At 45.5% G+C, this 13,211-nt stretch overlaps 1 protein-coding gene across 1 annotated transcript in view; it reads left to right on the forward strand.

The window, feature by feature from the left end:
- The window catches only part of LOC139563524 (phosphatidylinositol 4-phosphate 3-kinase C2 domain-containing subunit beta-like), a 65,941-nt gene extending 52,897 nt beyond the window's left edge, over positions 1-13,044 (forward strand). Inside the window, exons 20-32 of the mRNA XM_071382248.1 lie at positions 1,188-1,280; positions 1,397-1,526; positions 1,729-1,865; positions 2,040-2,209; positions 2,563-2,719; positions 2,862-2,971; positions 3,789-3,990; positions 6,665-6,789; positions 7,133-7,250; positions 7,894-7,981; positions 8,804-8,910; positions 9,092-9,220; positions 9,314-13,044. Coding sequence (XP_071238349.1) covers positions 1,188-1,280; positions 1,397-1,526; positions 1,729-1,865; positions 2,040-2,209; positions 2,563-2,719; positions 2,862-2,971; positions 3,789-3,990; positions 6,665-6,789; positions 7,133-7,250; positions 7,894-7,981; positions 8,804-8,910; positions 9,092-9,220; positions 9,314-9,505 — 1,758 coding nt within the window. The 3' untranslated portion in view covers positions 9,506-13,044. The remainder of the gene's footprint in view (positions 1-1,187; positions 1,281-1,396; positions 1,527-1,728; positions 1,866-2,039; positions 2,210-2,562; positions 2,720-2,861; positions 2,972-3,788; positions 3,991-6,664; positions 6,790-7,132; positions 7,251-7,893; positions 7,982-8,803; positions 8,911-9,091; positions 9,221-9,313) is intronic.
- The last annotated feature ends 167 nt before the right edge of the window (positions 13,045-13,211 follow it).

Raw genomic sequence — 13,211 nt, forward strand, 5'->3', positions numbered from 1 at the left:
TCAGGCGTCAGAGCTCAGGCCTATCGACGACAACTTATTCAATGAAATAGCATGATCAACAGTATCAAAAGCTTTTGACAGGTCCACAAACAAAGCAGCACATTTAATTTGAGTGTCTAAAGCATTGACAAGATCATTAACAACTAAAGTGGTTGCTGTAATAGTCCTGCAGTATGCCCAGGCCTAAACCCTGGTTTACATTAAAAAAATACACTTCTCAGATAAAAAGAGCAAAGTTGTATATTACCAAGGATTAGAGAATATTAGCTGGACAAGGAAGACTTGAAATGGGGTGATAATTATTAAGATCACTACTATTCCCGCCCTTATGGAGTGGCAGCACAAGAGATGATTTCCATACTTGGAATATTTCCTGATAACAATGTTAAATAAAACATGAGGGTTATTGAGCCAATAATGATGGGCGCTGCACACGTAAGCAGACCAGGATCCAATTGGTCGCCCCCTGTGGATTTATTGTTGTCTGTGGCTAGCAAAGCATCCAGGACTTATTTATCTGTAAATAGCCTAAACAAAAAGCTTTGACTATCATTTCTCTGATAATTCAGCAAATTTCTCCTATCAGCATCCAGACCAATATCATTTTGAATAGGCTTAGAAGTTCCTTTGAAAGAGATAGCCCGCTGAAATAAAATGGTGATTTAAATGCATCAATGATGGCATTTTTGTCCGTAATGAAGCCTGTCTGAATTAAGATGTTGGCAGAGAGGATGAAGAACTTCAGGGATTTGACAGTTTTCCAGAATTTAGCCGGGTTCCCGTTACAATGGGAGAGCGCCTTACATAATAATCAGATTTAGCCTTTCTGATTCGTGTTACACAATGATTCCTCAGTTGCTTAGAAGCTTGCCAGTCCGGGCCTAAGCCTGTGTTACTGTCATTGACCCAAGTATCATCTCTTTTATGAATGATAATTCCCTGGTCAAATGTAGGATACTGTAGGAAATGGGGACGCATGCCCGTGGTTTGTTTGCATACATGCTAATGCACAGTGTCTTTGGTTGCTTGTGTGTATGTCTGGGTGTTCTGTGTTCAATCGTAGTATGTGTATGTTTGTTTTGTGTTTAAGTGTGTGTATGTGCTCCTGTGTGTGTTTTTAGTCTGTATGTACGCTCCTGTGTGTGTGTATTTGATCTCTAATCCTTTCTCTCATCTCCGGTTTGCAGTCGTGTTCCTACTTCAACTCCAATGCCGTGCCCCTCAAACTGTCCTTCCAGAACCTGGACCCTCGAGGAGACAACATCAACGTCATCTTCAAGGTACACATTCAAAACTACAGAATCAACAAACCACTTAATTGTGCCTTTCTGAACCCTTGTTGACCTTCGACATCTGTGACCTCTGTGTCTTGTGCCCTTTGACCTCTGCTTCCCAGTCAGGTGATGACCTGCGCCAGGACATGCTGACCTTGCAGATCATCCGCATCATGAACAAGATCTGGATCCAGGAGGGACTGGACATGAGGATGGTCATCTTCAGATGCTTCTCTACTGGACGAGGCAGAGGTGAGGAGGGAGGAAGGGAGAGAGGGGGGAGGGGGGGGTGGAGATATGAATTGGGGATGAGTTACAATACTGACTCGCTCCCCACTCTACCTATCTCCTCCCCCTCTTTCTCCTCCCTTCTATCCCACCCTCTCTCTACCTCTTCCTTCCCCTCTCCCTCCTCTTTCCTGTTCTCCTCTCCCTCCCCATCTCTCTCTGTCAGGTATGGTGGAGATGATCCCCCAGGCTGAGACTCTGAGGAAGATCCAGGGGGAACATGGAGTGACTGGTTCCTTTAAGGACCGCCCCCTGGCTGACTGGCTACAGAAACACAACCCCACAGAGGACGAGTACGAGAAAGTACGGTCACTAAAGCGCACGCACACAGTTTTTCACCTGCATGCACGCACGCACTCACTCACTCAAGCACACACACATACGCACACACACTCTCTGTCTCGCTTTGTCTCTCTCTCTCTCTCTGTCGTACACACTTTGACCTGTAACCTCTAACCCTGTTCCATGTCATGCTAGGCTGTGGAGAACTTCATTTACTCGTGCGCAGGCTGCTGTGTGGCCACCTACATCTTGGGTATCTGTGACCGCCACAACGACAACATCATGCTGAAGACCAGCGGTCACATGTTCCACATCGACTTCGGCAAGTTCCTGGGACATGCACAAATGTTTGGCAACATCAAACGGTGAGCCCGGGAGGCAGAGAGGATGCTGGGAAATGTATGCCCAACTTCAATTTAATCCTCTGTCCCAACTTTAGCCACTTAGTCTTTGTTTTTGGCTATGCCTTACCGGAGGGTCCGTGCTATCTAGAATCATTTGGATGTCCCAACGCTGATGTCACCCCATTAAAGTTGACATTTAAAATGGTTAAGGGTAGGGGTTAATGTTAGGGCATGGACGTCTCAAGGATCCCGGAAACTGTCTTTCTCTGATTGGCAGACCGATAAAGATGGTTCTGTTCCTATTGGTAGAGACCAATGGCCCCGTGTTCTGATTAGCGGTTCTCTCTGTGTGTGTGTGTGTTTGTGATTGTCAGGGACCGTGCTCCGTTTGTGTTCACCTCTGACATGGCCTATGTCATCAACGGAGGAGACAAACCTTCCAGTCGCTTCCATGACTTTGTGGACCTGTGCTGTGAGGCCTACAACCTCATCCGCAAACACACACACCTCTTCCTCAACCTACTGGGACTGGTGCGTACACACACACACACACACACACACACACACACACACACACACACACACATACACACACACACACACACATACACACACGAGCACACGCACACGTGCGCGCGCACACACTGATGTTTTCCTGTGTTTCCTGTGTAAGATGTTGTCATGTGGCATCCCTGAGCTGTCCGACCTGGATGATCTGAAGTACGTCTACGACGCGCTGAGACCTCACGAGTCTGAGGCTGACGCCACCATGTACTTCACCAGGTACACACACGCACACACACACACACACACACACACACACACTTCTGTTTCAATGTCTGACGTCAGATAGTGCGACGGCCGCCTGCACTGATCTGTCTGATAACACCCATGGGATAGCTACAAAGAAGTTCAGCTACAATATGCTGTCGCAAATGTTACCACGGTGACACCATCTACTGAACCCCCTTTCATCTTCACAAGAGTCAGATCATCTGACCAAAAAAGCGATAAACCCGTGGCTAATATTTCCAGTTTTCACTACCTAATTCTGCATTTACTGTAGGTGTTTTTTGGTGGTAGAATAATTTCTGAAATTCGAAATGTGCATGAAATTTTGCTCGCCGCTTGCTGGCTGAACCAGTATCAAATCAATCCATTTGAAACGAAAGGGAGGGATGCTAACAACGCTAGTTCACACACTCAATGCTGAGTACACCATCTTGCTAGCTAGCTAGTGTATTGGAGTTCTAGCAAATGTTCACGATATCTCTTCTGCCCTGATTAATGCGCCGAGTGCTACAGCACGGGCGAGTTCCGCATTCTACATGACAGATTGGTTGAGGGACGAGCGTCACGTAGGAGTGATGACATCTGACATGAGACTATGACTCCTGTATATAACTCTATACTGTAGTCCTATAGACCGTATAGTCATAGACTGTGTGTCTCTGTCTGGTTTTTTGCATTTGTCTGCTATGGTTGGTTATCTCTTGTTTGACTCATCTCCCTCCCCCCCTCTCTCTCTCACCCCTCTCACTCTCCCCCCCCTCTATCTCTTCTCTCTCTCTGTCTTTCTCTTGTGTCTCTCTTTCTCTAGGTTGATAGAGTCCAGTCTGGGCAGTGTTGCAACTAAGTTGAACTTCTTCATCCATAACTTGGCCCAGATGAAGTTTGCCTCATCCGAGGAGCGTCCTGTGCTCTCCTTCGCCCCGCGGGTTTACACCCTCAAGACTGACGGACTCATCCGCAACCTCTTTGTCTGCCGACACATACGAACCTACAGCCCCAGCAAAGGATACGTAAGTCTACAGTCATGTACACCTACGACCCTAGTAAATTAAACATACGTAAGTCTACAGTCATGTACACCTACGACCCTAGTAAATTAAACATACGTAAGTCTACAGTTGCATGTACACATAGGCCACGCAAGGGATATTTAGGTCATACACTATACTACATATACACATAGAGAACCAGCAAATTAAAGCTTTGTAAGATGTATAAACATATGCACCTAGACCAGGGGTTTTCAACTCTTACCCTATGAGGTCCGGAGCCTGCTGGTTTTCTGTTCTACCTGATAATTAATTGCGCACACCTGGTATCCCAGGTCTTAATCAGTCCCTGGCTAGAGGGGAACAATGAAAAATAGCAGTGGAACTTGCTTCGAGGTCCAGAGTTGAGTTTGAGGTACCTACACCACAAGTATAGGCCCAGCAAAAATATCAAATTCAAACTGCCTCTCCCTAACCCTTACCCGCAGTATAGCCTCAGTAAAGTAAACCCAATGGTGGAACAAACTCCCTCACGACGCCAGGTCAGCGGAGTCAATCACCACCTTCCGGAGACACCTGAAACCCCACCTCTTTAAGGAATACCTAGGATAGGATAAAGTAATCCTTCTAACCCCCCCCCCCCCCCTTAAAAGAGTTAGATGCACTATTGTAAAGTGGTTGTTCCACTGGATATCATAAGGTGAATGCACCAATTTGTAAGTCGCTCTGGATAAGAGCGTCTGCTAAATGACTTAAATGTAAATGTAATGTAAAGGATACATCATGTAAGATGAACTTTTCTATGGTTTAAGCCAGCGCCTCGGAACACATACTGCTGCAGCATGGGTTGGAATCTGGCCCACTGCTGTTTCAGCAACTCTCTCCTCTGTCTTTCCTCTCTATCCTATCCCCCCCCCCAAAAAAATATATGTTTAAAAGATCAACTTTGCTCTAGTATGTAACTCCTGTGTAGCATACAAATCAAACACAAATCAAATCAATCAAATTTGTTACATGCGCCGAATACAACCGGTGTAGACCTTACCGTGAAATGCTTACGTATGAGCCCTTAACCAACAATGCAGTTCAAGAAATGGAGTTAAGAAAATATTTACTAAATTATCTAAGGTAAAAAGTCAAATAAAAAGTAACACAATAAAATAACAATAACAAGGCTATATACAGGTGGTACCGGTACCGAGTCACTGTGCGGGGGTACGGGTTAGTCGAGGTAAATTGTACATGTAGGTAGGGGTAAAAGTGACTATGCATAGATAATAAACAGCGAGTAGCAGCATTGTACAAAACAAATGGGGGGGGGGGGGTCTATTTAAATAGTCCAGGTGGCCATTTGATTAATTGTTCAGCAGTCTTACGGCTTGGGGGTAGAAGCTGTTAAGGAGCCTTTTGGACCTAGATTTGGCGCTTCGGTACCACTTGCCGTGCGATAGCAGAGAGAACGGACTATGATTAGGGTGACTGGAGTCTTTGACAATTTTTTGGGCCTTCCTCTGACACTGCCTAGTATATAGGTCCTGGATGGCAGGAAGCTTGGCCCCAGTGATGTACTAGGCCATGCGCACTACTCTCTGTAGTGCCTTATAATTGGATGCCAAGCAGTTGCCATACCAGGTGGTGATGCAACCAGTCAGGATGCTCTCAATGCTGCAGCTGTACAACTTTTTGATGATCTGGGGACCCATGCCAAATCTTTTCAGTCTCCTGAGGGGAAAAAGGTGTTGTCATGCCTTTTTCCAGACTGTCTTGGTATGTTTGGACCATGATAGTTTGTTGGTGATGTGGACACCAAGGAACATGAAGCTCTCAACCTGCTCCACTACAGCCCTGTCGATGTGAATGGGGGTGTGTTGGGCCCTCCTTTTCCTGTAGTCCACAATCATCTCCTTTGTCTTGCTCACGTTTAGGGAGAGGTGGTTGTCCTGGCACCACACTGCAAGGTCTCTGACCTCCTCCCTACCACTTTTGTGTTGTCAGAAAACTTAATGATGGTGTTGGAGTCGTGCCTGGCCATGTAGTCGTGGGTGAACAGGAGGGGACTAAGCACGCACCCCTGAGGGGCCCCGTGTTGAGGATCAGCGTGGCAGATGTGTTGTTGCCTACCCTTACCACCTAGGGGAGGCCCATCAGGAAGTCCAGGATCCAATTGCAGAGGGAGGTGTTTAGTCCCAGGGTCCTTAGCGATGAGCTTGATTAGGTGGCCATGATGGTATGAGGGCCAGATGGGAATTTAGCCAGGACACCGGGGTTAACACCCCTACTCTTACAATAAGTGCCATTGGATCTTTAGTGACCACAGAGAGTCAGGACACCCGTTTGACATCCGAAAGACATCACCCTACACAGGTCAATGTCCTGGGATATATTTCTTGAGACCAGAGGAAAGGGTGCCTCCTACTGGCCCTCCAACACCACTTCCAGCAGCATCTAGTCTCTCATCGAGGGACCAACCCTGCATAGCCTAAAGAAGCAAGCCAGCAGTGGGATCCAGGGTGGTATGCTGCTGGCACTTCATGGCTACCAAGTGCTACAGGGTGGTAGTCATTTAGGCAGGATACCTGCGCTTTCTTGGGCACAGGGACTATGGTGGTCTGCTGGAAACATGTAGGTATCACAGACCCAGTCATGGATAGGTTGAGAATGTCAGTGAAGACATTGTGTGTGTCCCTCTCCCCAGGCGTTTGTGGTGAAGGTGGAGCGGGAGGGCCAGCAGGGGTCAGTGTTGGTCCAGAGGAGCTTTGAGGAGTTCTATGAACTACACAGTAAACTACGCCTCATCTTCCCCTCATCCAAACTACCCAGGTAACACGCACGCATGCACTTATGCACACACACACACACACACTGTGTGTACAGAGAATGTCGCCCTTCTCTTGAAACAACAGTTAACTCTAAGTAGAGGAATAGTGGAATAGTCAAATATTTCTGATAATAATGGAGTAGTAATCTCTCGTGGACAGACTGCGCATCTGACCAAATTCCGCTACATTTTAGTTCTGGATTAAACGAGCTTAATGGAATCTAAATAACTGAAAGGAAATGATGTCAGTGGTATTCTATCTGTACCCATACTAACTACCTACGGTAACTAAATGTAGCAACTGTAAAGTGAAACCATGACAAAGTCCTTTGCTGCCCCTCCCAGTTTCCCCAGCCGCTTTTTGATTGGGCGGTCTCGAGGAGAGGCGATGGCTGACAGGAGGAAAGATGAGCTGAACGGATACGTCTGGCATCTGGTGCATGCTGCGCCAGAGGTCGCCCAGGTAACCAGTCACCTCTGACCTTTGGCGTGTTCACTAGACTGTCATCCTAACCCTGTGACATCCCATGTACAGTGGTTAGTGTAAATGACTGTATGAAACTACTGCGATTCTTAAATTGACTGTATTATTTTTTTTCTAACTGACATCATAAATATCCAGACGTGCACTTGGCTCATGAAAAATATAGAGGCAGAATGACCGGTGCAGAGTGTCTGTGTGTCTGTGGTTTCAGTTTGCCTGTGGGGTTTCTTGGAATTCAGCCCCTCCCTTTTTAGAAGCAGCGTCATATCAGCTTTACAGACTTAGACACACATGCTGTGTCAGGGCGGGTACTGCGGGCCCATATCAGAACTGCCCAGCCTCTGTGTGCTGGCAAACTGTCGTCCACTGTATCCGTAATAGAACAGTTTGACAAACTAAAACACAAGCTAGAATTGCTAGCCCCGAAATATCAGCCTTTCATTTTTCCGTTTTCAAAATGTTAATCTGCTACCTGTAAATGAATTAGGCCTCGTGGAGGTTGGCATATTGTTGTTTTTCTGTCATTAACTGAATATACACTTCCTCATCCTCCTCTCTACCCACGCTCTCTCTCTCTCTCTCTCTCTCTCTCTCTCTCTCTCTCTCTCTCTCTCTCTCTCAGTGTGACCTCATCTACACTTTCTTCCATCCTCTGCAAAGAGACGAGAAACCTGGAACAGTGGTGAACACACTGCAGAGCAAACCTGCAGGTACACAGACACACACACACACACACACACACACACACACACACACACACACACACACACACACACACACACACACACACACACACACACACACACAGTATGTGATTCATCAGATGACTCACTGACAGGATCGATAGCTAATGATTGGAACTGTTATTTTAATGAGGTCATTTGCACAGCATGTAGGCACAGGGTTGAAGTTCATCGCTTACTAAAACCAAACGCCACAACAAAGCAGAGCTGAGTCCAGTGTACTGCCAGCATCAGCTGACCCCGGGGCTCTGTGCCCTTAGCGACGGGAATAATAGCCTATGTAATAACTTTAACCAATCATAGACTAGGGTCTTATCATGCGCTGTTTGAACAACATGTCGGCAATCACACAGCATGTCAAACACAGAGGTGTACACAAACACTAACGCACGTCTCTTAGACCATGCAGCATTTCTTGCTATGGGAGCAGTTTTCAGTTCATACTTATTGCACAGTTGTATAGTGCGATGTTATGGTTGCTGTGTTTGGTTACATTGATGTTGACCTAAGGGTCATGGGTTAGGGGTTAGAGGTTAATGAAACTCTAGCTCTGCCTGATTGGCTTTCTAATGAACCTACAGCACTTACAGAGGAATAGAATCACCTATCTCTATAGCTCCATCCCTCCCTCCCTCCTCCCTGGCCCGTCACACAATACGTGGACACACACTTCCTGCCACTATAAACACACACACTGTAGGCTATAGACTTATTCAGATCCTACATTATACTCTTTCAGCTCCAAGCACATACTCTGTCTGAGTCTCTGTCTCTCTCACCCAACTCCAGAGATCTGTTGGGGTCCAGTCTCAGGCAAAGTGGTAGGAGAGGTCAAGCTCTCCATCTCCTATAAGAGTGACAAGCTCTTCATCATGGTCATGCACATACGAGGCCTGGTGAGTGTGAGTGTGAGTGAGTGAGTGAGTGAGTGAGTGAGTGAGTGAGTGTGTGTGTGTGTGTGTGTGTGTGTGTGTGTGTACGCTCAGCATACTGATTGAGAACGTAATGCTGTTTAAGTTGTATACTGTTATTGTGGATATACTGACTACCCCCCCCCCCCCCCTCTGTCTTTCCCAGCAACCCTTGCAGGATGGGACAGACCCTGACCCCTACGTCAAGCTGTACCTCCTCCCAGACCCCCAGAAAACCGGCAAGAGGAAGACCAAGGCTGCGAGACGCACCTGCAACCCCACCTACAACGAGATGGTGAGGAAATGTTCCTAAGTACAAAATAAAACAGTTAATTCATCTTACAATGAAGTCAAGAAGACAAAATGTGTCCCTACTCTCTCCCCGTAGCTGGTGTATGACCGTATCCCTCGCGGGGACCTGCAGCAGAGGGTGATCCACCTGCGGGTGCTGGGGGAGGGTGCGTTCTGGGAAAACACCCTGCTGGGCGAGGCCTTCATCCCCCTGAAGACCCTGACAGCCGGGCAGTGCTGGGCAGACTGGCACCAGCTGGGCACGCCCAGCACCGACTCCACACGCTGAGAATGAGAGTCGGAGGTGGAGGGTGAGAGGGAGAGAGGAACGACTGATCAGGTTGTGCGTGCACACAGGTGTACGTGAGTGCGTTCAGTTGTTATGGTCAGAGTTGTCCAGCTTCTCGGGATGGTTTATTCCCCCAGTGGGGGTGTGTGTGGACCCGTATCCTGCCCAGGTGGGATGTGTGTGTCCTATGTAGGTTTGAGGTGTGTTTGTGTGTGTCTGTAGACTCATTGACTCATTCGCTCCCGAGTGGTGCAGCGGTCTAAGGCACTGCATCTCAGTGCAAGAGGCGTCACTATGGTCCCTGGTTTGAATCCAGGCTTGTATCACATCCGGCCGTGATTGAGAGACCCATAGGGCGGCGCGCAGTTGGCCCAGCGTTGTCCGGGTTTGGCCGGGGAAGGCCATCATTGTAAATAAGAATTTGTTCTTAACTGACTTGCCTAGGTAAATGAAGGTTAAATTAAAAAAATATATATAATTGACGGTCAATCGTCACTGGACACTGTATCCATGGGACTGTACTGGACTGTATGGACCTACTTTAAGACTCTCTGATTACCATAAGGGATAACTGGAGCATGTGACAATAAGTGAAGATAACCAGTCTGTTCTTCTGGTGACTCTTGACTTCCAGAATACTTTTCTCTGGTAACAACATGGCCTCCCAAGACCAGGCAGCACAGAGGACCAGTGGGAGGAAGCAGAGGGCATTGTTACTCTGTGAAAACATGGACCGCATCTTTCCCCTTTTATCTAGGGCCAATGGAGAGACGTCCATCTTACCGCCTGACAAAAAAAGACTTTGAAACGGGTGTAGTCCCCTCCAAAGTCGTGTCTTTTAAAAGAGAACCTTAAGTTATTTATTTTTCAAACGTTACTCTGCTGTTAGTACAGCTCCATTTTCAAGCTATGTTTGGTTGTGTGGTGTGTGTAAATGACTTTGATTTCCGTGTGTGCCCCAGATTTATGCAGATCGGGATATGTGAATTATGTTGGATCCAGTCTTTCTGATTTGAGAGAGAGAGAGGGCGTAGATGCTTTTGTATCGTTGTGGGGTAGAGATGTACAGTACCAACCGGACCTGCCTATGGTTTGGGTCCACCCTAACACATTAAAGACTCACGTGACTTTAGTCCACTCAGCCTGGTTCAGTAGCTACTCTACCGTAGAACCTGTTGGAGTGTGCGCTGGTTTGAGTGTGTGTGTGTGTGTTTGTGTCTCCCATTGTCCCATTGTTGACTAGCTGTTGTAATCCAAGCCTTACCTAAGTTTCATTTTGCCATTTGATGATAATTGACACCGGTCGCTCATTGAATTTTAAATGTAGTACTGTGCAGTGACACAACAAAGTTGTCTTAATGGGAGAATCCTGAAAATCTCAAACGTTTGTTAAAAAAATGTTTCTTATATCAATTCCTTTAGAATATTTTGTTGTTGTTGTTGCATGAGTGCTTCTACGCAACACATACGTGTGTATGTCTATGTGGGGAAAATCAAACGATTTGCTGGCGTCACAGATAAACTGCCTGAGCAAAGAAATGCTCTTTCGGGACACGAAACTCTCCCGCCATTCGACTGTATGCAGTGGAAATGTTTCACTTGGTTTTATTTCTCATGCATTTTGAACTTACATTTGACTTTCGTGGCTTTTTCAAACTACAAAGTGATCCTGTTCGTGTGTTATACAGCACTGTAGCTATAAGAGGAAAAAAAGGGAACAATGACAGAAGTGCTGACGAAGCAAATCGAAGATTTGACTACGTGTACATTGCTCAACTCATTTGTGTCTTTCCTTGGGAGATACTCAGTGATTTGATAATTTGCCATTTTTGGCATCGATATCTCACTCTCGTTATCTTGTGTAAGAGCTGGACACACTGTCCTTATTTCACTGGCAGACAGACACTGTGACCTTTCGCAATGCAAAATGGCCATTTTCAGTGGGAAACTCTGCTTGTGGGCAGAGTTGTTGCTATCGAGAGGGGAATATCAAGGTTAACTCATGAATTGAGCGAGAAGCGTTGACCTGTAAACAAAATATAAATAACTAGGATAAGGTTTATTCCTGGTCAGGAAAGAACAACCCCTGGTGATATATGGTTAACCAGTGAAAGGAGTTTCTAGAACAGAGCAGCTATCTGTAAGATAAGGACATCTCGGTGTCCGATGTTTTCAGATCACAATACAGTTACAGACGAATACAGGTTAAGGCTGGCTTTCTAAGGTGTTGAAATGTAACGCGGATTTTTTTGGATCATTAAACATACCAGCAGCATCCGTTGGAAGGAATATTTAGATACTATTTGTTTTGGTTTGGTTGCATAGGCTTTGACATGACATACCATTTCACCAGCCCTGTTTTAAAAGCATTCATATTTTTTCAAAATCTCTGAAATTTTTTCTTCATTCAGTATTCATAAAGAGTAGCTACATTACTGTTTTAGAAACAAGGGCAGGCAGTTTGAACAGGTGTGTGTTAGAAATGACAAGAGGAGCTCTTCGACTAAAGGTTAGCCTATCTGAGGCTGAAGTGCAGTAATCACACAGCACCAGTATGCTTAACCCGAACCAACCAGTTTAACCACTGCTCTCATTCTAAAAACACAACACTTTATTTGACTGCCCTTTTGAATGTGTCTGGTGGATATTTACATATTTTGTTTGATTTCTGGAACAGGAAGAATATTCCCTGGGGGTGTTTCACTACCGTCTGAATGGCTATAATGTGGCTATAGGCTCTTAGTGTGACATTTTTAAATTATTGAAAGATTACTTTCTCCATATTGAGTGTTGGTATTTGTTGTGTGCTAAAAGGCTGATGACCAATATTAAAGTGATTTGATTTTTATTTCTCCTTGTGACAGATGTACCACTTTGGGGGAAAGGAGGAATACCATATGGCTTCCTTCTCCATGTCTCTTTATCTTTCTGGTCTTGACACTCTAGCTAAGAGTAGAGTCAAATATGGATCTCTATGCAGTATAGGGCTCTGGTTAAAAGTTTTATGGTAGAAATGTTGCTCTTGCCTAACAGACCAGTGATTACGAATGGAAGAGACCAGGACAGGGGTTAATTGGAAGGCATTGGGACTCCCAAACCAAGCACCTAGTAAGTACCAAGTGTAAATCTGAAAATAATGTATAGGTCTGAGCAATATAGTGAAAATTCTACCAGGAGGTTCCTCTCTAGTTCTTTCAGATCTATGTGAAGTGCCTAGGGGTAGGGGCTAGGGGTCAATTTGGGACTGGGCAAGAGTTTGACCTGAGTCCTTCCAGGTCAGCTCCAAGGGACTGAACTCTGACCTCTATGGAATGCTGGGAAAACGGGACCGAATGTAAGTTCAAAATGAACTGGATCTTGTGTACTGTAAATACTGAGAATATCATTAATGTGATTTCTTTCTTTTATTCAGGATATAGTTTTACCCCACTTCTTATTCTTTAGACTTTAAAATTGTATTGCATTTTCTTATTTTTTGACCATGTTTTGTAATATTGTTTGCACTAAATAATAACAAAATAAACTTGAATCTAAAAGACGCGTGTGGTGATGTGGGTGTTTGTGTGAGCACTGTTCTATTGTGTGTGTTTCATCTGATGAAAGCACTGTGTAAGATGAAACATCCACTGACTCTGCAGCAGTTGTCTAATTACCATGAAAACCTAACTAGTCACAAAACTATGGGGGATCGGATTAATGATAATTA

Source organism: Salvelinus alpinus, chromosome 2 (assembly GCF_045679555.1).
Source record: "Salvelinus alpinus chromosome 2, SLU_Salpinus.1, whole genome shotgun sequence".
In the NCBI taxonomy this organism is placed as follows: domain Eukaryota; kingdom Metazoa; phylum Chordata; class Actinopteri; order Salmoniformes; family Salmonidae; genus Salvelinus; species Salvelinus alpinus.